General features: G+C 61.3%; 4 protein-coding genes and 1 long non-coding RNA gene across 9 annotated transcripts; 3 read left to right on the top strand and 2 right to left on the bottom strand.

The window, feature by feature from the left end:
* Nucleotides 1–79: 79 nt before the first annotated feature.
* On the top strand, nucleotides 80–3,633 carry TGFBR3L (transforming growth factor beta receptor 3 like). Of its 4 annotated transcripts, XM_082381642.1 has the most exons (7): nucleotides 80–461; nucleotides 1,462–1,598; nucleotides 1,676–1,984; nucleotides 2,326–2,452; nucleotides 2,555–2,713; nucleotides 2,921–2,993; nucleotides 3,450–3,633. In XM_082381642.1, the coding sequence occupies exons 1-6, from the start codon at nucleotides 278–280 to the stop codon at nucleotides 2,986–2,988; spliced, it is 984 nt and encodes a 327-aa protein (XP_082237768.1). In that variant the 5' UTR covers nucleotides 80–277; the 3' UTR covers nucleotides 2,989–2,993; nucleotides 3,450–3,633. The 4 variants fall into 4 exon arrangements, with proteins under 4 accessions (XP_082237768.1, XP_082237769.1, XP_082237767.1 ...); XM_082381643.1 differs by lacking the exons at nucleotides 2,921–2,993; nucleotides 3,450–3,633 and having other exon boundaries at nucleotides 1,836–1,984; nucleotides 2,555–2,913; XM_082381641.1 differs by lacking the exons at nucleotides 2,921–2,993; nucleotides 3,450–3,633 and having other exon boundaries at nucleotides 2,555–2,913.
* Nucleotides 2,975–7,219, top strand: SNAPC2 (small nuclear RNA activating complex polypeptide 2). Its single transcript, XM_082381644.1, has 6 exons — nucleotides 2,975–2,993; nucleotides 4,421–4,649; nucleotides 5,350–5,469; nucleotides 5,619–5,687; nucleotides 5,981–6,311; nucleotides 6,420–7,219. Exons 2-6 carry the CDS (start codon nucleotides 4,467–4,469, stop codon nucleotides 6,749–6,751), a joined length of 1,035 nt encoding a protein of 344 aa, XP_082237770.1. The 5' UTR covers nucleotides 2,975–2,993; nucleotides 4,421–4,466; the 3' UTR covers nucleotides 6,752–7,219.
* Nucleotides 7,220–8,539: 1,320 nt separating this feature from the next.
* Nucleotides 8,540–10,238, bottom strand: CTXN1 (cortexin 1). Its single transcript, XM_082379985.1, has 2 exons — nucleotides 10,033–10,238; nucleotides 8,540–9,659 (listed from the first exon to the last, which is right to left on the bottom strand). Exon 2 carries the CDS (start codon nucleotides 9,637–9,639, stop codon nucleotides 9,391–9,393), a length of 249 nt encoding a protein of 82 aa, XP_082236111.1. The 5' UTR covers nucleotides 9,640–9,659; nucleotides 10,033–10,238; the 3' UTR covers nucleotides 8,540–9,390.
* A 538-nt stretch (nucleotides 10,239–10,776) lies between these two features.
* TIMM44 (translocase of inner mitochondrial membrane 44) lies at nucleotides 10,777–24,754 on the bottom strand. Of its 2 annotated transcripts, XM_082379983.1 has the most exons (13): nucleotides 24,610–24,753; nucleotides 22,717–22,818; nucleotides 19,950–20,120; nucleotides 18,878–18,958; nucleotides 18,048–18,197; nucleotides 16,892–17,031; nucleotides 16,512–16,597; nucleotides 15,828–15,920; nucleotides 15,607–15,731; nucleotides 14,191–14,241; nucleotides 12,342–12,431; nucleotides 11,630–11,740; nucleotides 10,777–11,309 (listed from the first exon to the last, which is right to left on the bottom strand). In XM_082379983.1, the coding sequence occupies exons 1-13, from the start codon at nucleotides 24,655–24,657 to the stop codon at nucleotides 11,190–11,192; spliced, it is 1,368 nt and encodes a 455-aa protein (XP_082236109.1). In that variant the 5' UTR covers nucleotides 24,658–24,753; the 3' UTR covers nucleotides 10,777–11,189. The 2 variants fall into 2 exon arrangements, with proteins under 2 accessions (XP_082236109.1, XP_082236110.1); XM_082379984.1 differs by lacking the exons at nucleotides 10,777–11,309; nucleotides 11,630–11,740; nucleotides 12,342–12,431 and adding an exon at nucleotides 12,799–13,319 and having other exon boundaries at nucleotides 24,610–24,754.
* A 72-nt stretch (nucleotides 24,755–24,826) lies between these two features.
* On the top strand, nucleotides 24,827–26,269 carry LOC309623264. Its single transcript, XR_014241295.1, has 2 exons — nucleotides 24,827–25,163; nucleotides 26,106–26,269. It is a non-coding gene; the product is annotated as an uncharacterized lncRNA (long non-coding RNA).
* Nucleotides 26,270–26,731: the final 462 nt, after the last annotated feature.

The raw sequence follows: 26,731 nt of genomic DNA, 5'->3' as shown, positions 1-26,731 counted from the left end.
GAGCCTGGCAGGGCCTGGCAGTGAGGTGGGGGAAGGGGCCAGGGAAGGGGTCGTGAGCCCCGACCTTGGGGCTAGGGGGCTGGGGGATCGGGACCATTCTGGTGGATGGGGCCTCTGCAGCGAAGAGAGGCAGGCAGGGCTGGGGGCTGGTGGGGTGGTGTTTGTAGTGACTAGCCCCATATCTAATGGCCAGTGTGAGGGACCTCCCCCCAACCGGATAGCTACTGGTCTGGCCAGAGAGCCCTTAATCCCCAGCAGGCCTTGGCCGTGGGCTCTGATGTCGGCCCATCAGTGTGCCGCCCCCGCTCCCTGCCTCCCCAAATGGCCCCCCAGCCAAGGCCAGAGCCGCCTGCCCACCTGCTGGGCCCAGTGCTGCCTCAGCCGGTCCAGCATGCTGGGCACCGTGATCCTGCTGCTGGCCCTGCTCCCAGGGACGACCACCGTGCCCAGCGAGCCAGCTGGTATGTACAGGCAAGGGGACATGGCCCAGCACACCTCCATTCCCGTGTTACCCTTTCTCAGTGCACCCTCTCATCCAACCCCCTGGGGGAACGGGGGTGGGTGGGAGGTGGGGTCTGCCCCGTCCCCCGTTTTCCAGGTTCTCTGGGATCCCCAACTTCTTCAAGGTCCCGGCAGCCATGGTGAGACCAAGGGCTGTGGGAGGGGAGCAGTCTGCGCCAATGCTTTTAGGGACTGTCTGTGCCGGTGATCCTGGACATTTGAGTACATCCTTTGATGAGGACCCCAGCTGAGCGCCTCCTTAAGGCAGAGGTCTGTGTCATTGTGGTGCATGTGTGTGTGAGATCACACACCCCAGTGGAGGCTCCCCTGTGCCTCTACCCTTTGCCGCTGCTGCCCTCAGCCTGCGAGTGAGTGAGGAACACCGACAAAGGGAAAAGGCCCAGACCCTGGTGGCCAGGCTGGGCCTCCACGATGCCCAAAGTGCTGGGGGGAGAGCACCTTGCTATTCTTCCCTCCCCTTAGAAAGGCAAGAATGGGTCCGGCACCCTCCCCCCAAACGGCCCTGCTGTGACCCCAGAGGAGCCCCTGGTCCTCGGTGGGTGAGCGGGGGGTTCAGACTCCAGAAGGGGAGGACCTTTGACCTCACCCAGGCAGACCCTCCACCATCAGGTGCCCCTCGACCCCTTCCCGGCCAGGGATTCCCTCGCTCACTGGGGGTGGAGAAGTAGAGGTCTGGGAAGGGGGCTCCTCCCCAGGAAGGCGCAGCTTTGCGCCCAGGCTCAGGGGCTGGGCTGGGATGTCCCCCAGGTCTCCAGGGAGTACATCACAGCTGCTTTTCAGCTGGCGGTGGGAAGCGCGGAGATGAGCGCGGGTGAATCCTCCACCGCAACTGCATCCATTTTCCAAAGTAGGCAGTGGAGGCGAGGTTGGCTCACTTGGCAGGGGGGCCTAAGGGACAGCGCATCCTCCTTCCCCTGTGCCACCCTTTCTCCCTGCCAGCGTCCCCGTTCCCCGCGGCGCCAGGGCCCAGGCTGCGCCGACCCCTTTTCAGTCTGGAGCTGTCGGACGCGGAGGACGCCTTCCCGCGCCGCGCGTGGCCGCTGGAGGTCCCGGCCGACAGCCGCGTGTTCGTGCAGGTACGGACGGGGGGCTCACCGAGGCCGGGTGGCAGCCGGTGGGGGCAGCCGACCCTGACCGCGACCCCGCCCCCCAGGCGGCCCTGGCCCGTCCCTCCCCGCGCTGGGGCATGGCCCTGCACCGCTGCTCGGTGACACCATCCTCACGCCCGACCCCGGGCCCCGCCCTGGCGCTGCTGCGCGGGGGCTGTTCCGCCGACTCCTCGGTCACCTTCCCGACACCGCGGCCGCTCCCAGGTGCCGCTCGCCCCGCGCGCTTCAGCTTCCGCCTGCGCCCGGTCTTCAACGCCTCTGTGCAGTTCCTGCACTGCCAGCTGAGCCGCTGCCGCCGCCTCCGGGGAGCCCGCCAGGCGCCTGCGCCTCTGACGCTGTCTCCACCGTCGCCGGTGCTAGGGCACGGGGCGGGGAATCTGGGCGCCCGGGCCCGTCGGGGGCTGGGCACAAGAGCCTCTGGCATCTGAGGGAGAAGCCCCTTAGGGTTTGGGGATCTGGGGGTCTGGGAGCTTTTGGACGTGGGGGCGGAGGTACCTCGAAACTGGGAGTAGGCACTGGGTCTCAGGCTGGGGTTGGGCGCAGGGACGTCCGAAGGGGCCGAATTTCCAGGGGTCTAGTGGTGCGACACCTGGGTGCAATATAGTGCTGGACACAGATCTCTTGGGAGCCCTGGGGACCCGCCCCTGGAGCCGGGGCCCTGACGTCCCCGCCTCTTGCCTCCCCCTCCTCCCAGTGTCTGCCTCAGGATGAGGCGTGCGCGGGCGCTGGCAGTGGCCGCGATGAGAGTCTGGGTGCCGACAGCCCTCACCTGCACACGCTGACGCAGCCCATCGTGGTCACGGTGCCGCGGCTGCCCCCCAGTGAGCACGCAGCAGTCCTCAGCGGGGGTCTCTGGGGTCGGGAAGGGGGATGGGGAGGACATCTGAGGCATGAGCCCAGTCTCTGCGTTGTACTCCTCACAGGGCCACCCAAGGGCGTCCCCGGCACAGCCGTGCGACCCGAGCCTCCCGCGCCGGCCCCGGGGGTCCTGGAGCCCGCGCCGGTGGTAGCACTTGTGTTGGCCGCCTTCGTGCTGGGCGCCGCTCTGGCCGCCGGGCTCGGCCTCGTCTGCGCTCACTCAGGTACCAACCTGGGTCCGCCGGGATCTCCGCTTGGGCCCCAGCCTATTCCCACGAGTCCGGACCCCTGGTCACAGCGATCCCAGCCTGCTCGGGCCTGACCATCCCTAGACCTGCTTCCGCTACGCCTGCAGCAGCCCCCCAGGGGGCGCCCTTGCCCCGGCCCAGCGCGCGGCAACCCCTACTCCTCAGCCTGCCTCTCCTCTCCAGCGCCCCCGCCCCCCGGCCCGCCCCCGAGAGCCTCGCCCAGCGGCCCACCGCCCAGGAGGCCCCAGTGAGGCAGGTAAGTGTTAGGGGGAGGGAAGGGGGGGAGTGTAACCTGGGGCCGGTAGGACGGATGGAGGAGGGAGGTGATAATGACTCTTCATAGCGTGTTCTCTCTGCCAGGCGGAGTACCAAATGTTTTACGCATATTAATCCTTGTAACCAGCTTCAGGTAGATACTCTTATAATCCCCATAATAGAGATTTAAAAATGAGGTACTCTCTGAAATTAACTTGCCAAAGGTCACAAAATTTGGTGGAGCTGGGATTCGAAATCACGTAGTGGGTGACCCGCAGCCGACTGCGGGCTTAGTGTCGTAAGAAAGAACCTCAACACCTCAGACAGGCACACTAGGCAAGGAGAATTCGGGTTTCAGACCTAGCACCCACCCTCGCCCCGGCACACAGACTGATGGGACGGCCAATGATCGGTTGGGAAGGGGGTGACCTGACGTAGCGTCCTCTCCCCTGCTCAGCCTGAGTCGCCCCTCTCCAGAGATAGCGCGCCCCCATCAGGGTCCGGAGACATAGCAGCCACAGCCTTGGACCAGGCCCGCCAGGACCTGAGACTCGATGGGACTAAGATCCCTGCGCCCCGCGCCCCCTCTTGCTCCTCCTCCCACCCTCCCACCTGGGCTCAGAATAAACATCTGGTCTGAACTGCAGCGTTCTGAAGTCTGCGTGTGCGCGTGGCGCGGGGGTGGGGATTCCAGGGTGGAAAAGGTCCAGACTGGAGGGGTGGAGCTTTGGGGCGGGGCTCATAAGCCCTTATATATACGTGTGCGGTTACCGCCCAGGGGAGCCCCAAGGGCATTTTGTCCCAAACAAAAAGGGGACACCCAACCCCACCAGCTTAAATTTAAAAATAAGCCTCGTTTCCTTCTCCACCCCTGCACCGCCCACCTGCCTTCTCAACCCCAGGATTTCTCCGCTCTCCACTCCCAACGCCCGGACCCTGCCCTCGCTAGGGCCTCGAGCTCAGGCCTCTGCTCCAGTCTTCTTCTCCGTCTAGCCTAAAGGTCCTTAAATCCCTCCTGCCCGAGCTTCTCCCTCCTCAGAGCATAGACAAGGGGGGGACTATTAGCTCCATTTTACGGTTGAGGAAACTGAGGCTCGGCAAGGCCAAATCACTTGCTCACCAGTCAGGGCTGGCCGACCCCACAGCCCAGGCTCTTGGCTACAAAGCACATAATAGGAGTTTCACAAGACGTAGTCCTGGAAGGGAGGGAGGGCACGAGATCTAAGAACTTGGCTCCAGTTCACGAATGAGATAGAATGCGGGCGGGGGGTCTCGTTCGCCTCCGCCTCAGTTAGATGCCAGTCTCCCCATTACTTCCCGGGGAGGCAGTTCCCTTCGGCCCGCAAACGCAGAGCCACGCCCCCATCTACGTCTGCTTCCGCGCGGGGTCTTTTGGCCCCAGCGGCCGCCGTAACCCCGCCCACTAAGGAAACGGCCCCGGAACGACGACACCGCCCTCACCCGCCTCACCGGCATGAAGCCCCCGCAGCGGCGGCGAGCGGCCCCGGCGCGCTATCTGGGTGAGGTGACCGGCCCCGCGACCTGGAGCGCCCGCGAGAAGCGGCAGCTGTTACGACTACTGCAGGCGCGACGGGGCCAGCCGGAGCCGGACGCCGCCGAACTGGCCCGGCAGCTGTCGGGCCGGAGCGAGGTCGAGGTGAGAGGGGTCTCGGGATGGGAGCGAGGCTGGAGGCGGGGCTAGGATGTGTTCGGGGCTTGCGGAGGGGCGGGCCCTGGGAGTTGGCGGGACGAGAGTGAGGCTTGGGGGCGGGGCCTTGGAGTGGACGGGTCGAGGGTGAGGCGGGGGCGAGGTTGAGGAACCGGAAGAACGCCGGAGGAGGCGGGACTAGTGCAAGGCTGGGCCTTGTGTGCCTGCGAGAAGCTGAGGGCGGGGCGAGGGCGGAACATAGCCGAGGGGCGGGGCGAGAAGGAGGCAGTGCTGCGGCAGGCTGAGGGGCGGGGCGAAGCCAAGATTTAGGGGCGGGGCGAACTCTGAGTTAGAGCGGAGGCCCCGGACTGGGTGGGAGGCGCAGAGGGACTGGGCGGGAATGAGGTTGAAGTGAGAGTCAGGAAATGGGGCGGAGTGGACGAAGCGGGTAGGTGACTAGGGTAGTACTTAGCACGGGGGTGGGCCCTGGCTGCGGGGAGGAGCCAGAACCGGCCAGGGCCTTACATCTTTGTCGGGTAGCTGGTCACACCTGGGGCCTTGGCCCAAGACCCTTGGGCAGAGTCCCTATGACCCTTAACTCCGGGCCAGCGGGAGGCTAGGAGCAGTGGCCGGCCCTGGAGCAGGCAGAGGACTGCCTAGCCCTGGGCTTCTAGAAGGTCCATTTGGCCTCATCCCCTCACTTCCCCAGATCCAGGACTTTCTCCGGCACCTCAAGGGTCGAGTGGTCCGAAAGGCTACTCAGATGATGCATCCAGGTGGCCCACAGGGTCCAAGGCGCCGGGAAACACAGACCCCGGCCCCCATCGAGGTGAGGCGGGGTGAGGCTCCCCAGGGCCGGCCCCTGGAGGATGAGGTGGGAGTTGGGGGGATAACCTGGTCAGGGGAGCCCCAGGAGGGGTAGGGCTTGGGGGACTCCTGAGGGTTGATCCCTGAGCACCTTCTGGTTGCTCTACCCAGGTGTGGATGGATCTGGCTGAGAAGATAACAGGCCCGCTGGAGGAGGCCCTGACCGTGGCTTTCTCACAGGTACAGCCATCCCCCAGGCAGGATGGGGGTATCCCGGGGACGGGGTCATATATTTGAGTCTAATTAAGCTGGACCTGGTTCCTGGGTCCCTTCCTCTTGCCAGCTCTGTGACTCTCGTCCGTCACCGGACACCCTAGCCTCAGTGTCCGCACTTCTGAGGCCCTCTGCTGAATGTGACGCCTTCCTCAGGGTGGCAGGGAGGATTTGGAGGTGGAAGGCTGTCTCCTGCAGGGCAGGGGAGTAGCCCACGGGGACACTTCTGCCTTTCCTTGCCTGATCTCTCTGCCTGCCAGGTGCTCACCATCGCGGCCACGGAGCCCAACAGCCTCCTGCACTCCAAGCCCCCCAAGCCCACGCAGGCTCGTGGAAAGCTGCTGCTCCTCAGCGCCCCTGGAGGGCAGGAGGACCTGGGCCCTGAGGCTCCTGGCCCCGCCCCTGAGGCCCCTCGACGGCAGGAGTCTCCTGGCCCCGCCCCCAAGACACAAGGCCCTGCCCCTGAGGCGTCCTCTGAGTCCCTGGCTGGCCCGTCCGCTGAGGAAGACTTTTCTGTGGACTTTGAGAAGATCTACAAGTACCTGTCGTCCATCTCCCGCGGCGGCCGAGGCCCTGAGCTTTCCGCAGCTGGTGAGAAGGGAGGGGCCGACGATCTGGGGGTGGGAGTCTCTGGCCGTGGGAGTCTCCGGCGGCAAGCCCCGCCCTTCCCTCACCCGTCCCCTTTCCATCCATCACCAGAGTCAGCTGTGGTCCTTGACCTGCTCATGGCACTTCCTGAGGAGTTGTCCCGCCTGCCCTGCACCGCCCTGGTTGAACATATGTCGGATATGTACCTACACCTGATGGCCCCCCAGCCCAACCCTGCCAGTGGGGGCCTGGGGTCTGGGGCTGAGGCTGACGGGACAGGTTCCAGGGGGCAAGAGGAGGCTGGCCAGGCCACTCCTCAGGCCCCTGAGAATGCTGGGCCCAGCGAACCGATATCCACTTGGCAAGCAGCTGGGATCTGCCCCCTGAACCCATTCCTGGTACCCCTGGAGCTTCTGGGCCAGGTGGCCACCCCTGCAAGGTGAGGGGCCCAGCACCTCACCAGACACACCAGACATCGGTGAGCCCCCAGGCCCTCAATCCTGCTTGGGCTGGCACTGGGTTGTCATTGAGGATCTTGCCACAGTGGAAGGTCCCTGGCGCAGCGTGCAGTATAGGTCGCCTATAAGATGCTCGATACAGCACGGGTCTCAGAAATGGAAGCACAGGGAATTCCCTGGCGACCCAGTGGTTGGACTACACGCTCTCCCTGCCGAGGGCCTGTGTTCAATCCCTGGTCGGGGAACTAAAAACCCACAAGCTGTGCAGCATGGCCGAAAAAAAAAAAAATGAAGTAAAGTTGTACAGGGTTTCAGCCATAGAACTGGGGTGAGGGGGTTCCAGCCAGATGGCTGGGCTAAAATCACCCTCAAATACTCCCCCCACTGGTTCCTCATCCCTCCTGAAGTCCTGTATCCAGTGTCCTGTAACTGTGAATAAAGTTCTGGTCTATCCCCCTGGCTCTCTTTCTCCTGTGAGTTAAAGGTGGGAGGGGGCCCAGAATCAGAGGTAGGGAGCCATAGCTTGGAGTCCTGGGGACGGAGCGGGGACATGCCAGGGAGGAGGGTGTGGTCTTCGGTAAAGGCCACTGCACCAGGTCCAGTCTGATGCCATCTGGAGCGACCCTGGCTTGGCTGTGAGGGGACCCTTGTTGATTGTTGTTTGGAGGGTCTAGGCCTGAGCCTGACCCGTGCCGGGGAAAGGTTTTCAGAGCCCAATGACTCTCCATCATACAGATGGAGGGGAGAGGCTAGCAGAGTGAGGGTGGCCAGGTCAGGGGAGCTGGACTCCTGACCACGGGAGGGTTAAAGGTGGGCTGCCCATGTGGCAGGAAGTTGGAGGGAGGGGAGTGAGTCCCTAAGGTAGCCTTGGGGAAGCAAGTGGGGGAGGGAGGGAGAGCTGGAGGGGCCTTAGGAGCAGGGAAGGGGGAGCAGAGCTGGGTGGAGGAGGGGGCTGGGGTCCTGGCCGTTGCCAAAGGCCTCCAATTCCCAGAGGTGCTGCCAGGTCTCCCTGCGCGGGGCCCCCCTCCCTCAGCCTCCCTGAGCGTGTGGATTCAGGGGCAGGCTGGTGAGGGTCGGGTGGGGGAACCGGGTGTCCTCCTACGGCACCACCTTCCCCCAAATCGAACCAGTCCTCTGAAAGCCAGTGAATTTTCTGTTCGCGGAGCCTGTGCATTCACACAGCCTTCCTTTTATAGCAACGCTCGTCTCTCCCCACACACACTGCACACGGCTCCCCCTGGGGGCGCACAACACATCTCGAAGGCGGGCCGTGGAGCGGAGCCAGCCCACTCCATGACCAAGGCCTCACAGCACCAGCCCCGTGGTGTCCAAAGTGCACATGCTGAGGGTGGGACGGAGGGACCAGGTCAGAGAGGTTTGGGGCTGCAGGTGTGGTTACAGTACCAGAAGGCCGTGCCAGTTCTTGGAGACAACCTCCAGGGCTGGCTGAGGGCACCCCATCCCGGCTCCCTACCAGGCTAAGTCCATTCCATGGCCCCCAGCGTCTCCTCAAGTCAAGGGAAAGAAGGGTGGTCTTGGCTGTTCCTGGAGCGAGGGGGATGGAGATGGTTACGCCTTGGTCCCCCAGAGTGTACATCTGGGTGTTTCGCAGCCCTGGGCAGCTGTTAAGAGCGTGCAGAAGTCAGCCCTAGGTTCAAATTCTAGCCTGGCTAGAAGCCAGCTATAGGCAGGTCACTCAACCTGCCTGGACCCTAGTCCCCTGGCCTGTAGAATGAGCATGGTAACAGGGTCCCGAAAAGAGAACAGACCAAGTACGGGAGGAGCTACCTCAGCACGCTGCTTGGCATGCAGTAAGCGCTCAATAATAGCTTTTATTAATACCATGGGCTCAGAGGCAGGGAGGAGTGAGAAAGCAAGGGGAGGGCCTGGGAGGGGGGGTTGCAGGAGGGATCTGGGGGAGGTGGCAGGAGGGCCAGTGAGGGGTGGAGGTGGTGACAGAGGGAGGGGCGCGCTGACCTGAACTGGGGCCTGGGCTGGGGGCGGGAGGGAGCCTGTCTGCGCTCTTCCCCCCATGGAAGGAGCCTCGCATCCTGGACACAGCAGCCATTGTCGCTCTTCAGTCGCTGTCTCCGGAGCAGGCCGAGCAGGGCATATTGGTATGCAGCGTCCACCTCGTGGGCCCAGGAGAGCCCGCAGGGCCGGAGCCCGAGGAGGGGCTCAACACTTAGGGGGGCGGGCGGCGGGGGAGTGAGGATGGCCTGAGGACAGGGGACGGAGGGAAAGGGACACGGGGGTCCCCGAACCCGGGAGCGGACATGACACTCATGCTCGGCGGCAGGACAATAGCAGAGCCACCTACACGCTGGGGGCGGAGGGGCGGGCGTCCTCTTCCCACAGGCTTTAGAGTCGGGGGCCAGCCAGGCCGGTGAGTTACGGAGAGAGGACAGGGCGGGATAAAGGCACGAAGTGGGGCTCCGGCCTGGCCAGGAGGGAAGATGGGAGGGGTGTGAGGGGGGAGGGGTTGGACTTCTCCTGACGCCCTCCCCCCTCGGGCTGCGGGCTCGGGGGCAGGATCCTGAGCGCGGTCCAGGCCCAGCGGCGCCCCGTCGGATCGGCCCCGGGAGAGAGACCCCGCGGAGGGCCGGCCGAGGGCGCCGCACCGCTCAGACCAGCGCGTAGTCGAACTGCCCGCGCTCGAGCGCCTCCTTGTGGTCGGTCCAGGACGAGGCGGGCATGCGGCTGTAGGGGTCGAGCAGGATACGCACGCAGCGCACCATCAGCAGCACCAGCACCACGAGCAGGCACAGCACGAAGGCGAACACGGTGCGCTGCTCCGCGTCCAGGCCCGCGCCCACCGGGGGCCCCGTCGATGGCGGCAGCGGCTCGGGGGACAGCGTCCACGTCGCGCTCATGGCTCACATCGCCGCGCGCCCTGCGGAGGAGGGGGCCCGCCCGGGAAGCAGGGATGAAGCTGCGCCCTCCCGCGCCCCCGCGTCGTCCCCACCCGCCGCAGCCCCCCCTACCCTGCCGAGCCCCAGCCCCCGCCCGCGCCTTTGTCCCCGGGCTACGCCCATGGCTGGCCCGCGGGCACCCAACTCCCGGCGTGCGCGCAGGTGGGGACGCTAAGAGCAAGGAGAAGGAAACCCCGACCCGGCCGGCCCGCGCACAACAGGTGCGAACGCGCGGCCCGGGCTGCGTGGTGGGGGTCGAGACGCGGTTCCCCCACCCCGCTCCCTTTGTTCTTGCGTCCTGGGGACCCCCCCCCTCCCCCACCGCCCCCGCTCCCGCCCCGCCGCGCCCCTCACCCTGGCCTCGACCGGGACCGGGACCAAGCGGCCGGCAGCCGCGCTCTCTTCCGGGACCCGCACCCGTTCCTGGTCTCTCGCCGGTGGCCGCGGCGGCAGCCCGGACTCTACCACCCCACCCGCCCCTGGAGCGGCGGAGACCGAGGCAGGCGAGCTCCGCGCCAGCCGGGCCGCCGCGGCTGTTCCCATGGCGACGGGGGCGGGGCCGCCGCGGGGGGCGGAGGCTGCGCAGGGAGCGGCGCTCGGGCCCGCGACCCCGCCCCGTCCTCTGGGAGAACCGGGCCCCGCCCAGAGGCGCCGGGGAGACCAGCGGCCCAAAAGAACCATAAGCACCGAGGGCCTCGCCCTCCCACCCCCACAGGCACCCCCCCCAAGCCACCCAGCCCGACTTAAGCTCCCACATTCTCCTCTGCAACCGACCCCTCAGACTCCCTGTTTGGGGGATCCCAGTGCCCCAAAACTCATACAGACGCTTAAGGTCCTCCAGCCTCGGGGACCCCAACCCTCAAGCGACCCCAGCCAGGTCACTGAAAACCTCCGTAGCTTTTCCAGTTTCCTTCCTCCCCCCCCTTCCCCCCGCCCGACAACATACTCAGGGTGGGCAGGGTCCCGTCCAGGTGAGTCCTCCCCCTCTTCTGTTAAGCGTTCCTTCAGTGACCATGACCGCTGCCCCATGACCACTGGGCGGCCCCCCCCAGTCCCAGCTCCCCCCACCCCAGTGACAGACACCTTGGACTACCCAGGTTGCTCTCCTGCACTTTGGTGTTTTATTATTTCCAAATCTCTGCGTATGTACAGGATAATAATAAGGGCACTGTTTAAAAAAAAAAAAAAGGCTGAAACGGCCTGGCTGACGTGGCCAGTGGGCCCAGGCCGCACCACTGGGTCCTGGGAGGGTACCCCTGGGCACTGCGTGGCCTGAGTGCCCGTGGCCCGAGCAGCCCCCACGGGGCAGAGGGGCGGTGCGGGCGCTGGCGTTGTGCACAGCAGCCCCTCCCTGCCCCGCCCCATCCCGCTAGCTCTGCAGCAGTCCTGGCACGGCGGGGGCACAGCTGACAGTCTTGTCCCCAGAGATCTAGTTGCTGCAAGTGGACAACAGTCTCCCGTGTGTCTGCAGTGATGATCCAGCCCCGAGGCCCCAGTCGTGGCTGCTGCGCTCAGAGGACCTGCTCTGTGCTGGAGGCGGAGATGTCCAAGAGCCGCCAGGCTGCATAGGGGTTGAGCTCGCCCTGGTCTCGGCAGAGAGCCCACACGCACAGCATTCGCAGTACCTTGTCCTGCAGAACCGGGGAAGGGTGAGGGCTGGACGCAGGGTGCGAGCCCGGCACCCACTCCAGGACGAGCGCAGGGCAGGGAGAGAGGCGCTGCCAGGTCAGGGAACTGGGAGGGACCAGGGAGTGATGCTGCGGGGTCGGCCTGGGTCTGGGGTCCAGAGCAGAGGCAGGGGCAGAGGCTGTAACTCAGGAATTGGTCAAACCAGAGAGATCAGCTACCCTCCGCCAGGCCCAGCTCAAGGTGCTGCCCTGCCACGCCGCATCCCGACTCTCAACTGGCCTCACTGCATGTTTCCACCCCATCCCCTCCCCCGCTCACTCACCGGGTCACCCTCGACCACCTCGCCTTTGGGATTCTTGATCACCATCACCAGCTGGGCCTGGAAGGTGATGATCAGCACAGGGCCCTGCTCCATCATCTTGCCCATGGCCAACTGCAGGGGCGGGGGGGGGGCGGGGCACGACAGGGCAGGCAGGTCTCAGAGAATGGTCCCCAGCCCCTTCACTGCTGCTGCCCCTCCAGGTGCAGACCCCTGCTTCAGCACCCCAGGGCTGCCACCTCCCACTGGCCCGTTTCCGGGCGGGCACTTCCCAGTTGTGAGGCAGAATGTGAACCCCTGAGGACCCACACAGGCTCCCCGGACTGAGGCTGTGCAGGCGTGTAATGGCCTCTCAGAGCCGGCTGTCTCGCACACAGGTGTGGGCGTGCCTTCAGCTCCCCACGGGGAGACCAGTGGGGGGCCTGAGTAGTCCTGACAAAGCCTCCCCAGTGAAGGTGCAGGGATAGCCCTGGCTTCAGGGGCCTCAGGGGACCCTGGGTCTGGGCAACAGCACCCCCTGGGCCACCACTTGCCTGAGAATTCCCGACAGCAAGACTGTGGAAACCTTCCACTGAAAGGGACCCTGGAGGTCATTTAGTCCAAGCACTGGAACTCCTCCAGGGAGAGGGACCTCAACCCTCCCAGCTGAGCGCAATTCAGAGAAGCACCCCTGCCCACCCTGGGGTCCACCTGGCCCCCTGGAAGAGGCACTCACGTCGATGTTGTCGATGTCCAGGATGCGGGAGTGGAACTGGAGGCCCAGCGCCTTGGCCTGCTGGATCGGGTGGGCCAACTGGCTGTAGGTCTGCAACAAGAAGCCAGACACACCCGTATGGCTGGCCACCTGTGCGTGCGAGCCACGCCAAGGCACTGCACCGCAGGGGAGCCGGGGGCTGCTGCAGTGTCTCGGGAAGCTCCCTGCGGGTGAGCTCACCATGGGGTTTCAGGCCTTCAGCTCTTGTACCTTCCAGAAACGGCTCCCGGCTCCTGGGTGTGCGGCGCCAGGAGTGGCAGATGCCAGGAGCACGGGTCCAAGCAGGGAGGCCGGTGCCACCCGTTGGCTGGCTCGAATCACACACTGCCCTCTCATTATAAAGACAGCACCGTATCAACGCTACTGAAAGCGGTATTAATCAGTGAGGCTGGTAATTCTCCTGGAACGCGATCTGGAATACACTCCCAGAGGTAAGTTGAGGCCTCTCTGGCTGATCCTGAACATTCCCATGTTCACCTCACTGTGAATCGTGGCCTGGAACCAAATGCTTTTTCTAGGATTCATCCTACCCAACGGCTGCTCTGGGGTGAACTGCCCGGGCCTACCGCCTTCTCACTGACCAGCCCCTGTGGGCGGGTCTCGGCCACTGGCAGCCTGTTCCTCTTACGGGGGCAGTGGTGCCCCAAACGACACCCTAACCCTCTTGTGCCTGCTCCCAGGCCCGGGACACAGCAGCCAGCAGCCTTGTATCTCAACAAGCAACCATGACGGAACACATTCCAACAGCATCCACTCTTTATGGAAGTAACTGATCCACCAAGTGAAAAAAAAAAAAAAAAAAAAAAGTGCCAATCCGACTTCTTGTGTGGTTTCTTAAAGATGACATTTTCAAAACACCCCTGTGTGAGTGGCTGCAACTTCAGCTGCGTTTCCAGGGGCACCAGCGGCAGCTTGCTGGCAAAGATAACCAGCCACATCCTAATGGTCCCAAAGTAAAACAACAACAACAACAACAACAAAAAAACCCAAACCACTCATAAATGCCTGCTGCATTAGTCACCGTGCAGGGGGGTATTTAACAAGAAAACCTGACATCTTCTCCTCTGCTTTTTCCAAGTTGTTTGTGAGCTGGGTACAGAATAAAATCAGCCAAAAGAGACTCTGGATTGCTCAGTATCAAGAAGCTGGTGGGGGAGGGAGGGGGGGAACAAATGCCGTGAAGACACAGGTCAGGGAGTGAGCAGGGTGGGGTGAGGTGGCCTGGTGACGGGGCTGGGGAGGCTGCCAGGAAGGGGCAGTGCAGACGGCGTGCTCCCAAGGACGCCTGACCCGCCGCCGTGCAGCCCAGCGCGGCCTGTGGCCCGGGGCCCAGAGCCCCGACTCCAGGAAGCAGCCGGGCCTCGTCAGGACACGCGGCCCTTCTCCGGGTGGGCATCTATCAATGTCTGTTTGGACGTGTTCGAGGATCTTGCAATGAGAACAGCTAATGAATACATCCAGCGCCGCATGTGCTGGAGCGCTGCCCTTGTGTCCCCGAAGCATCCTCACGACCCCCATGAGATGAGCCCGATGATGTAACTCCGGCCCAGGGAAGGGAGGCTGTGGGGCCTCAAACCCCACTTGCCGGCCAGCACCCACGACCCCCGTGCACTGAGGGAACATCGAATGCACCCCCCGAGTTATTGCCGTCCCTTTCCACCCACCCCCTGACCCCTGGGCCCCCAGCCTGTAGCCACCCCTGCCCCTGACACCCCAGCCCTTCCCAGACTGAGCCACCCAAGCAGATCTCCTCTGAACTGTGATTTCTTCTTAGGCCTAAATAGCGGGGGAAAAGCAAGCAAGCACTTACAGCTTCATAGCACCAATCTTTGAGAATGTCGAGCTCTCCAGAAATCATGGCCTAAAAAGGGAAAGACAAAAAAAAAAAAAAGTGTGAGAATGAGAGTGGGCTTTGGAGGCAGGTAAACTCTGGAGAATGTTCTCCAGTTAGAACCTTTCCTCTGCAGACCCCCGGCCCCAGCCTCCGGGTCCTAGTCTGGGGAAGGGAGACCAGGCCAGGCTGCAGCAGTGGGAGCAGAGCCCCCGCAAGTGACAACGGGGCAGCCCAGGCTGGGTCCCAACAGCCTGCTGGAAGGAAAAGGAAGGTGGCAGCATTTGGGGCTCTCGCCCTGGCCGGGAAACCGACCCAAGGAGGCCAGGCAGGGCATTCTACCTCCCCTGGGGACGAAGAAGCCTTAGACAGCCAGGCCCACGCGGGACGGGGCAGAGGCGGAGTGCAGGGGAGGGTTCCCCGGGTGCAATGAGAGAAGCTTCCACAGGAACCCAGAGACAGGGCTGGACCTGGTGAGGGAGAGGGTGGCTTTTCAGGGCGGGTGGGGTGGTGAGATGCTGGTGGGAAACCACGGGGAATCTGGGGGCTGAGACAATCTCAGCCCAGAAGATTCTGCCCGTGCTTGGGCTGCTGCTTTGGGGAAATGCTACACTTTCACCTCCTCCCAACCCCGCCAAGTGTCGTGAGGGACCTGGGAACTCGGAGGAAGGAGAGGGGGCCAGGCGGAGGCGGTGCAGGAGGAAGGGACAGACATTCACACGGGGCTGGACGAGCTGCCTGCGGTCCCACTAAGGCCGTGCCAAAGGCCCCTGACTTGGCTGGGCTGCAGGATGCCTAGGCCCCAGCCCCAGCATGGGGGGCCTCGAGGAGGGCGACCTTGAGCAAGTCGCCTCCTCCTTGTTTATGTGCCGAAAGGAGAGGCGAGAAGACCAGAAGATGGGCTTCAGGGTTCCCAGAGAGGAAAGGCCCCTGGGCTGCTGTGCTGGTCCCACCTCCCTGCCCTGAGTCATGCACTGCCCCCATGCCCTTGAAGCAGCAGCCGGCTTCTCCCAACTCCTGAAAGGCCCCCGGCTCCTGGGAGACAAACACCTGGCCCCTGGCAGCTTCAAGGGAACAACTTCAGGAAGAGAGCTCGAGGGAAACAAGCCACGGGGCTCCAGGCTCCAGTGGGTGAGAAACTCAGTCCCTGGGGCAGACACATCCCGTGGGCGAGGCAAGAATGGTCAGGGCACCGGCCCAGGGACCAGCAGGGGCTGCAGGCGACCACAGCGGCCTGGCTTTCTCGAGCTGCTTGACTAACAAGGGCTGGGCGTGTGGGGTGGTCAGGCCTCTGTAAACACTGGAGCCACCTCTCCGCTCAGGAGCCCCCTCCACAGCCAAGCGGCCCTGGCAGAACTCTCCACGGGGCCGCAGCCCTGCCAGGCGCACACCCACCTCCAGGATGTTGGGGATGATGTCGTTCTCACACTGCTGCAGGAAGCGGTCCTTGTCGAAGGCGGGGTCCACCCGCAGGATCTCCGTGAGCACCTCCGACATCTCCGTCTTCGAGAACAGGCCCCCTGGGGCAGCCGAGCCAGGAGTGGGGTGAGGGCCCGGGACCCCCTCCCACCGCCGGCTCGGGCTGTAGGGGGATGGCCCCGGGGCAGCCCACTCACCCAGCAAGTCTGTGACCTTGTCTGTCAGCACGCGGGACGCCCGGATGAAAGCGTTGTCGCTTTCGTCATACTTCATCTTCATCTCGAAGAACCCTGCGGGGGGTGGCGGATGGGGTCAGGGGCCCCTTCCGGAGAGACACACCCACTCCATCGCAGCCCCCTCCGAGCCTGCTGGCCAGGGGCTGAGGGGAGCTGAGTGATCGCCGGGCGCCACCCCTGCTGGCTGCGGCTTTCGCTGCCGAGGGAACACAGGCCTCTGGACGTCCTCATTTGAGGAGGGCCAGGGCTCCGTCAGCGCCTGGGAAGCCATGTGCCCCAGACTGAGCAGAGAGCTCCGGGCCCTGAGCTGGCTCCTGGCCCGTGAGGGGGTGTGTCGAGGCCAAGTTCACATGGGGGGGTGGCTGGCGCGTGCACGTGGCTGCCTCACGACGACACTGGCTCCAGCCAAGATGGTGGCCCAGCCCTGCCGGCGGCAGCCCGCCGCCCGAGAGGTACTGGGCGCTTCCCCTCAGGCCGCCTGAGGCCTGCGCTCCGCTGCGCACTCGCTGGGCAGCCCTGCGGGAGTGACTGGTCCTCTCTGACCCCGGCCTCCTCCTCTGTCTTGTGCCCGGCCCTCGGGGAGCACTCGGTGAGTGTCCGTCACCGGCCTGCCGTCTGGCAATTCTCTGAGATGCGAACACTCACGATTAAACACCACGTTGTTGTCCCTGAAGTCCTTCCACTGCTGATACCACTTGGAGTCCTTGTGCAGCACGACCCCCAGGGCCTCCCTGGGGAAGATCGGGGAAGCCAGTGAGCGCGGCCCGGGAGCCGCTCCGCTCACGGGGAGAGGGGCCAGCAGGACGGTGTGATGACCCCGGCCTCTTGCCTTCTCTTGCCCCCTTCCTGCCACCCTACCCTTCCCCTCCCAGTTCTCTCAGGGTGCCTGGGAACCTCGAGCAGAAAGAAACCCCACAAACTGACTTGGGTAGGAACCCTCTGTGGGTCCTGGGAAACGGACAGCAGTGCAGGTGCTGCAAAGGGAGGTGGTGAGAGGTGGGCCCCTTGGCCGGTCTGGTACCTACTCATTGGCCTCAAACACTTTCTCTTCCTTGAATTTCTCTCCCGAGAACTCTTTCCTTTTCCTGAGCCGCTCGGGCCGCCGGTAGGGCCCAGTCTGCCCCAGGACGCTCTCGTCGATCTCCTTCTTGACGGACTCCACGCCCTGCAGAGCACAGCCGGCTATGTGGGAGCTGGGGCTCCCCAACATCCCAGACCAGCAGCTGTGGACCCACCCCAGGGCCATGCCTCCCAGGTCTCAAGGTCACGTGACTCTCGCAGGTGCAGGGCAAAGACACGCCCAAGCCTCGGGCGGGGGCGGGGGGAGGCAGAGGCAAGAGGCAGAGGGGAGACCCCAGCTCTGACTTCTGCCCCCACCTGCCCCCCGCCAAGAGCTGCTCCCAGACGACCCTCACATTCTGAGGCCGATTCCGCACTCTCCCTGGAAACATTCCTTCACATGGACCAGAAACCGGACGGGTGTCCTGAGAGCTGCCTCTGCCCCACCACCTCCATCCGAGCTGCCCAGCCTGTGGATCCACCTCCGCAAACCTCTGGAACCCATTTCCCTCCTGGCTCCACCACCCAAGACACTCTCCGGCCTCCTCTGAGCTGCTGCCGGAATCCTCGCTGGGAGACTGGGCTTTCAGGATGAACCTAAACTCCCCCGCACGGCCTCCAGGACCCTCTGGTGTCCCTGCAGCCACTCTGGCCACACCTAGCTGCGCGGGGCGCCCCGAGCCGGGGATGCCCGCTCCCCTGGCCTGGCGCCCTCCCCAAGCGTTCCTCTGTCACGTGTTACTTGGAACTGCCTGCCCCTTCCCTGTCCCCATTCCTGTCCCGGGATCCTTTGAGAGCAAGAACTCGAACCTTCTCTCCTGAGGTCCCATGGCCAGCAGAGGGCCCAGCGTGTGCTAAGTGGTATTTACGGACTGAATTCAGGACCTCAAGTGACCCAGAGCCCGACAGTCTCTGGGTTCTGGACGTGAGCTAAGGGTGTCAGCAGCTGACATCGGGTTGGAGGCTCTTGGTATGTTAACGTGTAGCTCCCTAGGGGCTGTGACTTGCCCGAGGCTGCTCAGCCAGGAGGGGCTGAGGCCTGGTGTGCCCTGCAGCCCTCAGTGAGGCCTCTCTGGGGCTGAGCCCAGAGCGCCCGCGGGCACGAGCCCCGGCCCAGCTCACCTGGGAGAGGGCTTTGAAGGCAGCGGTCCTGCCAAGCTTCTCCCCACCTTTGGACACAGACTCAGCCGACTGCTTGGCGGTCTTGGCTGCTTCTTCCACACCCTCCTTGATTTTCCGGCCAAGGTCACTTTTACTGACTTCGTCAAGACTCTACTGAGACAGAGAAGAGGGAGGTGTTGGCGTGGCACCCGGTGGGGGCCTGCAGGAGCTCCCCCCGAGCTAACAGCAGACCCGGCCTCCAGAGGGCGGGAGCAGGCGTCCTGAGCCCACCTGGCTCATGGAGCCGAGACTGGGGCGCACATGCCCCAGGAGGCTGCCTACGATGTCTGGGGCGCTGGACCCTAGGGCTCCGGCCTGGAACAGGCAGGAAGGACAGCACAGGCGCAGCAGCCCCGGGGTCAGGACGAAGGGGAGGGAGGTGTGTCCAGCGCTGGGCTGGCCTCCAAGCAAAGCCCTGCCCCTCTCTCCAGCCCAGGAGAACAGCAAAGCAAAACAGAAGCAACAAAAAGAAAGTCTCCCAGGCCCTCCAGGAGTCTCACTCCCACCTCCACCCTCCCGGGGGCGGGGCGTGCAGTGCCCCAGCTTCCTTCTAGCCTAAGGCAGGAAGGAAAACATCCTCATTTCACCCTCCTCCTATTCTTGCTCGTAGTACAGAGGCTTCTAACTTAAGCGGTGAATCGCAGGCCGAAGCCTCCCGCCTGCTCATCCCCAGCTGCCAGCTCCTCCTGCGGCTCCCAGCACTGCCCCCCCGCCCCAACTCCTCCACCGGAGGTGAGGAGCAGATGGGCTCCGGAGATCCTAAGGGGCCTTGGGGGTCCCGAGGCCATTACCTCCTTCACGGTGCCGGTGATCTCCCCCAGCTTCTTCCTGATCACCTCGCCCGTCCGCATGGTTTCTGATTCGATGGTTCTCTAGGGTAAAGGATGTTGTATCTTTGTGTGGCGACACACAGTCCAAAGAAGCGTTTCCTCAGCAGTCCCTTCCTCCCCAGACACACCCCGCTCTCCCACCCCCTCAGCCTGTACACTCGGCCCCTCCCGTCCCCCCAGGGTCCCTGGCTGTCCCTGGCTGAAGGCTGGGGCAGGGACCCTCCTGCGCACAGAGCCCCAGGCCCCGCATCTGTCTCTGGGCGGCAGGGGGTGATCTTGCCCATATGCTCATCAGGGATATACTGGGGGCGGGGCGGGGCATTCTCAGCGTTCTCCTGCCCCGCTCTGCCCCCTCCCCATCACCCGGCCCCAAGCTTGGCCTGCGCTGCCCCCAGACGACCCCTCGGCTCACTCCTCTTCCTGAATGAAAAGGGCGGGCCATCTCCCGCAGGGTCGAATCCCTCACAGGTAGTTACATCCAAGTGAGTGCCTTGGGGAGACTCAGGGGGAACAGGCGTCGCCCACGGCCTGGGAGGGGCGCCAACAGAACAAAACCTCCGAGGGGCCTGGGACAAATGCCCGCAACCCCAGGCTCAGCTGCCCACGGGTGCCGCCAGGCAGAGCCCTCACAGGCAGACAAGTAAAGGGCGCCAAGCCCATCTGCTGGCAGGCGCCTGGCAGCTGCTCGGTGAGAGATGGCGGCAGTGATAATATAATAATTATACCAGCCCCGCAACCCACTTTCTACCCATTTCAGTCAGAGGCCCTCAGGAGCAGCGCATCTCAAACCTAGTGCCCGAGGGACCCGTGGAGATGCAGATTCTGATGCAGCAGGTCAAGAGGGCTCTGAAACCCCATCAGTGCTGCTGGGCCGTGTGTAGAGGAGGCTGCAGTCTCACGGCTGAACTGGAAGGCTGGGGGCCCGCTCCTGTCCCCTCACCCCCCGGCCGCCCCAGCACTGCACTGCGAGGGAATTCCTGGCTCTGAGAGCAAGTGTGACTGCCCAGGGACACTCAAAGCAAAGGGGACTCACGTATTTCCTTCTGGCTTCCTGGAGCGCATCTGACTCTTCCAGCTTCCTGGCCTCGTCTCGGAACTTTTTTATACTTTCTTTCATTTCCTTGTTTTTGGCTAACTCTTGTTTGACATTATCTAGCAAGCCGGAGAGAAAGCCTTTCCTGTTTCCAGAGGAATAGGATTTGGACTAGAAAGAATGTAAAAGAAACGAAGAATTTTTTCATTTTCTCCTTTCTGTTGATACAGGTTTAACGATGAATACAAGCCGCACGGCGTGGCCAAAAATAAATAAATAAATACAAATTTAAAAATAAATAAAAACAATATTTGGGAGTTCCCTGGCGGTCCAATGGTTAGGACTCTGCGCTTTCACTGCCGAGGGCCCGGGGTTCAATCCCTGGTTGGGGCACTAGGATCCTGCAAGCTGCTCGGTGCGACCAAAAACAACAACGAAAACAAAACAAAGCAAAACAAAAACCAAAAAAACCCCACAATGAATAGTTATCTCTTTTAGAAGAGTATAACAGACAAAGTAAAAAGCCACCAGGCGGTAAACTGTGGCACAAGATATTATTCAACAAGAAAAAGAAATGAGTTATCAAGCCATGAAAACATACAGAGGAGTCACATGACATGTTATGTCAATTACATCGCAGTTCAAAAAAGAAACAAGACAAGATGCGGAGGAACCTTAAGGGCATATCACTAAAGGAGAGAGGCCAATCTGCAAAGGCTACAGGCTGTAGGATTCCAACTCTAAGATCCTGGAAAAGGTGAAACTATGAAGACAAGGAAAAGGCGAAGCTATGCAGACCAGAAAAAGGCCGGTGGTTGCCAGGGGCTGGAGGAGGGGAGGGAGGGTGGACGGAGCACAGAGGATTTTTACCGCAATGAAACTACTCTGTAACCATACTGTTAACGGTAGATACATTATACATGTGTTCAAACCCATAAAATGTACAACACAGAGAGTGAACCCAATGTCAACCACAGACCAAAGTCAACAATAATGTGTCAATACTGGCTCATCAGTTTTAACAAATGTACCGCCCTAACTGCAAGATGTACAACCCGAGGAAAACTGCATGCCCGGTGGGAGGAGAGGGAGACAGGAGGTTGATGGGCACGCCCTGTACTTTCCACTCAATATCCCTGTAAAACTAAAACTGCTCAAAAAAATAAAGTCTATTAAAAAACAAAAGAAAATGCCAGGCCCCTTCTCTCACTGGGGTGAGGGAAACAGGCGCAGCTTGGAATCCTCATGGGGACTCACACACGCCCACCCAAGGAAAAGGCCAACACCCAACGGGACCCTCGTCCCAGGACTAGAGTTGAAAGGACTCTGTGGCCCCTTATCCCAAAAGAGCCGGCACAGGCCCTACTCCAGGGGCTTCTGGGCCCAGGGTAACTTCTTCCTTTGGAGCCGCTCTCAAGTCCCCAGCTGGGCTTTACATGTCACCCAAGGGCCTGGGGACTGGCACAAACCGCCCTCTCTTGGCCCACAGGATCACAGTCACCGAGAGCCCGAGCTCAGGGTCCCCCCTCCAATCCCCACAGGAAAACCCAACCGAACACACCCAGAGGCCAGAAGACAGCGTGAGGCCCCGCTCCAGGCACTGCCCTACCCGAGATGCAGGCTTCGGGGTCAGACACAGCCGGCTTTAGATGCCTGCTTCGCCCCCAGTGTAACTAAGTGCAGGCTCGGGAAAGAGAAAGCCTAAAGAATGACTGTGAGCCAGTCAAGTCACAGGGAAATGGCCGCACATGCTCAGCTGCTCCCACCACTCTTGCCGGCGTGCGGGGTCCACTGCGGCGGCTGGGGGTTCACCCTGCCAGTTTCAGGGGCGACTGCCTCCCCGGTCCCCGTCCGGCCCCAGGGAGAGCAGCAGCAAGTCTGGGTGCTGCCCCACAGGTGCGATGGCCCGGCCTGGCACTGGCAGGCCGCTGTCTGGTCCAGATGTGCCCCGACCAGCCTTTCTCCAGGGGAAGTCCAAGTTCTAAGACTGTCAGGGACCGCGCCAGCTCGCGGCAGCCCCACCGCTCACTCCAGGGCTGCAAACTGGGGGTGAGGGCGGGGCTGGACAACTAAGGGGAAGCGCCAAAGGGCATGTCCCAAGCCCACAAGAGCCCCAGGACAGGATCTGGGAGATAAAGCATGCTGAGGCCAGAGGGCTGAGATGAGACTCAGAAGGGAAGGGAGGGTGTGGGCTGCCTGAGCATGTGGATTTGGAGCGTGTGAGATTTGGGGTTTTCTTCCCCATGGTGGTGAGGCACCAACAGAAACGTGGTTGAAGGGGAATGACAGGGAGGGCAAAAAAGCTCTAGAAAATGCTCTCTGTGAGGAACAACATAAAGAGTAAGGGAGATATGGCCTCGGGAAACCCAGCTCCAGGAGATGGATGGGTGACTCTGCTCAAGTGCCCAGAGGGGCTGTCACCCCGCAGAGGGCACAGCCTTGCTTAGTGAAGGACCCACACGTGGGCACCGCCGGGAGGTGGATTTCAGCTCAGTCAGAGGAATGCCCTTCTAGCCATCAGCGCTGAGACACGCTACTTTGTGTGAGGCAGGCGCCCTACCCCTAACAGTGTCGAGCACTTCCCGGGATACCAAGAGGACCAGGCCCACTGGGCTCTGTAACTCCGGAAGACCTTGGATGTGGAATGCCTGCCAATCAGACACCCCCAGCAGTGTGGACAGCATCCTGCAGCCCTCTCTCCTGTCAGCTAGATCTGATTTTCACACCTCCCCCTCCTGCCGGCTTGCTTGTATCCTGAGTCACTCACCAGGGTCAGCTCTCCATTCGGCCGGGGCAGCTGAAAGGTACCATGGGGTAGTGGCACTAGGTTGTGGCCGGAGAGAAAATGGACTCTACCTCCAAGGCATCTCTAATTGAGGGAGAAAAGAGAAAGATCCATTTAGACTAGAGGGTGACGAGGAAGTAGGCCACGCTAAAAGAGCAGGCGTCGTCTGAGACTCATCTGACGATTCTTATCACATGTCTGCTGCATGCTAGATGCTTGACCATCTTCCCAAATTCTGAGAAGCCAGTGGAATCTGGTGGAAAAAGAAAACTCTGGATTTGCACCTCCGGGGCCCATATCTACCCTCCTGCCTCTGAACGTGGGGGAAACCGATGGGTCCTAGGAAATGCCAACCTATGGTGGAAGAAGGCTAAATGTGCCAGTCTGGCTGAACACCTTAGTCTGAAAATGGGCAGGCTAAGACTCGATGCTGGTGGCAAGCAGTCTTCTCTCACCAGCCCACCCTACTTCTGCCAGCCTTGGAAGACCAGAGGCCTGGGCTTCAAGGGGTAAACACTGCTAACTTGTCCCAGGCACAACCCTGGAATAAAGCTACCATGTCCTGGTCCAGGGTTGAGATGTGAGCAGAGCAACGTAGGGGAGCCACCTGGGCAAAGATGCTGCTAGCCTCACGTGCAGCACCTCTTTGGTAGGCATTTCTTCTCCTACCAAATGGTGAACTTAAAGCTCCAGGAGGGAAGCTCCATGCAGGTCCTGTTCAACGCTACACCTTAGCACCCAGCACGGAGCTAGGTACACTGATGTCAATGACCTGACAGAACCACTCTTCCATTTCCACATCCCCTGGGCCCTTCCTCTCCCCATTCCATGCTTCCTGTCTCCAGTCACTCTAAGCAACACCCCAAACTTACACAGATGCCACACTCTCCTATAGCTACTCAAGAGTAACTCTTGGGAGTTTAAGTAACTTGTTTTACTCCTCTGAATGCCTACACCCATTAATCCTGGAGCCACTGACTTCAGCAACAGCCTGAAATAGAAGTGGATGGCTGTCTCACTGGGGAGAAAAATCCCCCAGCAGGACCAAACCTGAGGGTGGTTCTCCTTGGGACTTGTGCCCAAATCCAAACACGTATACATTCAACCTGTAAAACCTGTCTCAAAAGACAAGCAAGCCCAGAAAAAAAGCTCAGTCCTGAGTCAAAAACACCTTCTTTCTCCTGACACTCAGATTCCTGGGAGACATTTTCCTTCCTCCAGAGTCTGGCTCTGGAGTCAGACTGACCTGAGCTTTGGACCAGGTCAGCCACCCCACTAAACTCTTGAGACTGTGCGCAGCTTGCTTAACACTTCTGAGTTCCCAGCTTCCTACCCTGTGAAATAGCGACAAACAGCTGCAACGTGAGTACTATTTTCTAAAGCCGCTTTACACGCCTTGACCCCCAGAGCATCTATGAGCCCAGGCTCTTAGCCAGGGCGACAACTACCTCCCACACTTTCAGAGGATTAAGAGAGGCGATGCAGGAAATGCTCCCGGCAGGGGGACGTGGCATATAAAGGTGAGCTGTGACTGTCACGGTATTTTGCCTTTTCCTCGCTACTTTTTCTCCACTGAGCACCACGGACACCATTCACTCCTCGGTACACATGGGGTCAGCCAGGAAGTGAGGGGCGATCCGCTCCCGGCCCGGCACGCCCGGCCCCCGCCCTCAGGCCTCGCTTCGGGACCCACGTTCCGAGGGCTCGCTCCGGGGCCCCCGCTCCGGCCTCGGCTGACCCAGCGACCAAACTCCGAGCCTCTCGCCGAGCTCAGGGAAGGGCCGAAGGGGTCAAAGGCCTGGGGAGAACGAGGCCCTGGAGGTCACGGGTCCGGAGCTCCCTAAGCCCGCCCCCCAGGCCCCGCACTCTGCTCACCCGCGGGCAGCGGCACCAGCCTCCCCGCAGCGCCGCCGCCGCCGCCATGCTGGAAGATCCCGTGTGACCTTCTCGCGGCGTTATCCGATGGCGTCATCCACCGCGTCGGCCTAGTGCGGCCTGGGCCTGGGAAAAGCGAGGCCTGCGGGTGGGGTTTGTGGGAGGGAAAGGCCTATCACTGGACAGGGCTCCCAAGGAGGGCGGGGCCGTGGAGGGAAATCCACAACGGGGGCGTGGCCTAATAGTGGGCGGAGATTCCTAGAGAGGTAGGCCTCTGATAGGGCAGAATTTAGGAAGAGCGGGGCCTGTGACTGGATGTGACCTGGGGGGCGGGTACTCCTGTGAGGCAGAGACGTATGGTTGGATAAAACAGCGAGGGGGCGGAGCCTGAGGGTGTGGATTCTGTCGCGAGCCGTGATTCTCCTACTGGCAACTCGGGGTTCGCGTGGCCGGAAGAACGGGTAAACAGAGCGACCCACATCGACGCACCAGCCTGATAGCCACTGACTCTGGCTCTCACTGACAATGATGGAAAGTGACCAACAGACGGGCAAGTGAGTTGCTTCACGAGCAAGAGCGAATGAGCCCACTTTTGTACAGCACTTCGGGAAGGCGCCTGTGGGTTTTGGTCCAGAAAAGGAACGGGAAGCTGAGACCTGGCTGGGGGTGGACTACTCCTCCCTCCATCGATTCGGTGTGAATTGACACACCTGGCCCTGAAGAAGCTCAAGCCTCTGTCATGTCAGCACCCAGATACTATTTTCCATTTGGAGAATGCCGCCACCAAGTGGCGGTACCTTGACATGGCCATGCAATCTGAGGCTGGGGAGGGGTGGTGGGCTGGTACCGTGGGGAGAGTTAATGTATGTTGCCTTTGCCCTATTGAAACCTTTTGCATTACTAAACTGTGATAAGGTCTATGGGACTTGAAAGGGAGGCAACATACATTCCCTGGCTTCAGGATTGAACAGATCTGCGTTTTCTGTAACTCAGGACCTCCACCTCGAGGTGACAGAAGGGATGAGGGCTTCCACTCGGCTTTGTTTGAAATGTCTTTACTGGAAGAGGAGCAAACTAGCTAAGAGGTTGGGATATACAGGTTTGTTGTTGAGAAGAAGGTCTGGGCTTCTTAGTTGTAGTTGAAACCATGGAGTTGGACAAGGGCACCCAGGGGGAGTATATCAGAGGGGCACATCAAAGCCCCATAGTCAAATGGAGGAAGAAGAGCCCTTAAAGGAGACTGGGAAGGACTGGTCAACAGGTCAGAAGAGGACCTAGAGGGCCTTGGAGAAGGCAGGTAGAGTAAACAGTGCTAAATGTTGCAGAGAACTCAAGCAAGGCAGGCCAGGCCAGAACTCTATCTATCATCCTTTGCATTTTGTAATATGGAGGAGGTCCCTGGGGAGACAGGCTAGAGGGTTTTGGTTGAATGATGGCTGTGGAAGCCAGGTTTCAGTGGGCTGAGATTTTTTCTTTTTTTTTTTTTTTTTTTACAGAGGTGTGCTGGAGCCAGCCTGTACTGCCTGGCAAGAGCCAACTATCAAATTTTCAGGAATTTTGGAGCCAGTTGTTAAACACAGCCATTATTTAAAAATTGATTGTATAAACTTACGATCAACTGGATTATATTAAAATAAAGGTAATAAATATTCAAAACTCAGCACTTTTTTTTTTTTTAATTTTATTTATTTATTTATTTATTTATGGCTGTGTTGGGTCTTCGTTTCTGTGCGAGGGCTTTCTCTAGTTGCGGCAAGTGGGGACCACTCTTCATCGCGGTGCACGGGCCTCTCACTATCACGGCCTCTCTTGTTGCGGAGCACAGGCTCCAGATGCGCAGACTCAGTAATTGTGGCTCACGGGCCTAGTTGCTCCGCGGCATGTGGGATCTTCCCAGACCAGGGCTCGAACCCGTGTCCCCTGCATTGGCAGGCAGATTCTCAACCACTGCGCCACCAGGGAAGCCCAAGCACTTCTTAATTATGTTACTATCTATGCTACTGAGGTTATTTGCATATATCACATCTGTAGGCTGGAAATACCATATTATATGCGGTGCATCTCTTATGCATTTTGTCTTTAATGACACCACATTAATAGCCTGAAACTGGCCGTGGTGGGA

This window comes from Balaenoptera borealis (genome assembly GCF_965194805.1).
Source record: "Balaenoptera borealis genome assembly, chromosome: 2".
In the NCBI taxonomy this organism is placed as follows: Eukaryota; Metazoa; Chordata; class Mammalia; order Artiodactyla; family Balaenopteridae; genus Balaenoptera; species Balaenoptera borealis.
This window is presented reverse-complemented; position numbering and strand designations above follow the sequence as displayed.

What these genes read in the sequence shown, in the direction of transcription:
- CTXN1 (XM_082379985.1), bottom strand. Translation starts at nt 9,639, where the DNA reads ATGAGCGCGACGTGGACGCTGTCCCCCGAGCCGCTGCCGCCATCGACG.
- TGFBR3L (XM_082381640.1), top strand. Translation starts at nt 322, where the DNA reads ATGGCCCCCCAGCCAAGGCCAGAGCCGCCTGCCCACCTGCTGGGCCCA. An exon ending in CGCTGTCTCCACCGTCGCCG is followed by an intron (nt 1,985 to 2,325) that starts GTGCTAGGGCAC and finishes CCCTCCTCCCAG; the next exon opens with TGTCTGCCTCAGGATGAGGC. An exon ending in GGTGCCGCGGCTGCCCCCCA is followed by an intron (nt 2,453 to 2,554) that starts GTGAGCACGCAG and finishes TACTCCTCACAG; the next exon opens with GGCCACCCAAGGGCGTCCCC.
- TIMM44 (XM_082379983.1), bottom strand. Translation starts at nt 24,657, where the DNA reads ATGGCGGCGGCGGCGGCGCTGCGGGGAGGCTGGTGCCGCTGCCCGCGG. An exon ending in GCTGGTGCCGCTGCCCGCGG is followed by an intron (nt 22,819 to 24,609) that starts GTGAGCAGAGTG and finishes TCCCTCAATTAG; the next exon opens with AGATGCCTTGGAGGTAGAGT. An exon ending in CGAATGGAGAGCTGACCCTG is followed by an intron (nt 20,121 to 22,716) that starts GTGAGTGACTCA and finishes CATTCTTTCTAG; the next exon opens with TCCAAATCCTATTCCTCTGG.
- SNAPC2 (XM_082381644.1), top strand. Translation starts at nt 4,467, where the DNA reads ATGAAGCCCCCGCAGCGGCGGCGAGCGGCCCCGGCGCGCTATCTGGGT. An exon ending in CGGGCCGGAGCGAGGTCGAG is followed by an intron (nt 4,650 to 5,349) that starts GTGAGAGGGGTC and finishes TCACTTCCCCAG; the next exon opens with ATCCAGGACTTTCTCCGGCA. An exon ending in TGACCGTGGCTTTCTCACAG is followed by an intron (nt 5,688 to 5,980) that starts GTACAGCCATCC and finishes TCTGCCTGCCAG; the next exon opens with GTGCTCACCATCGCGGCCAC.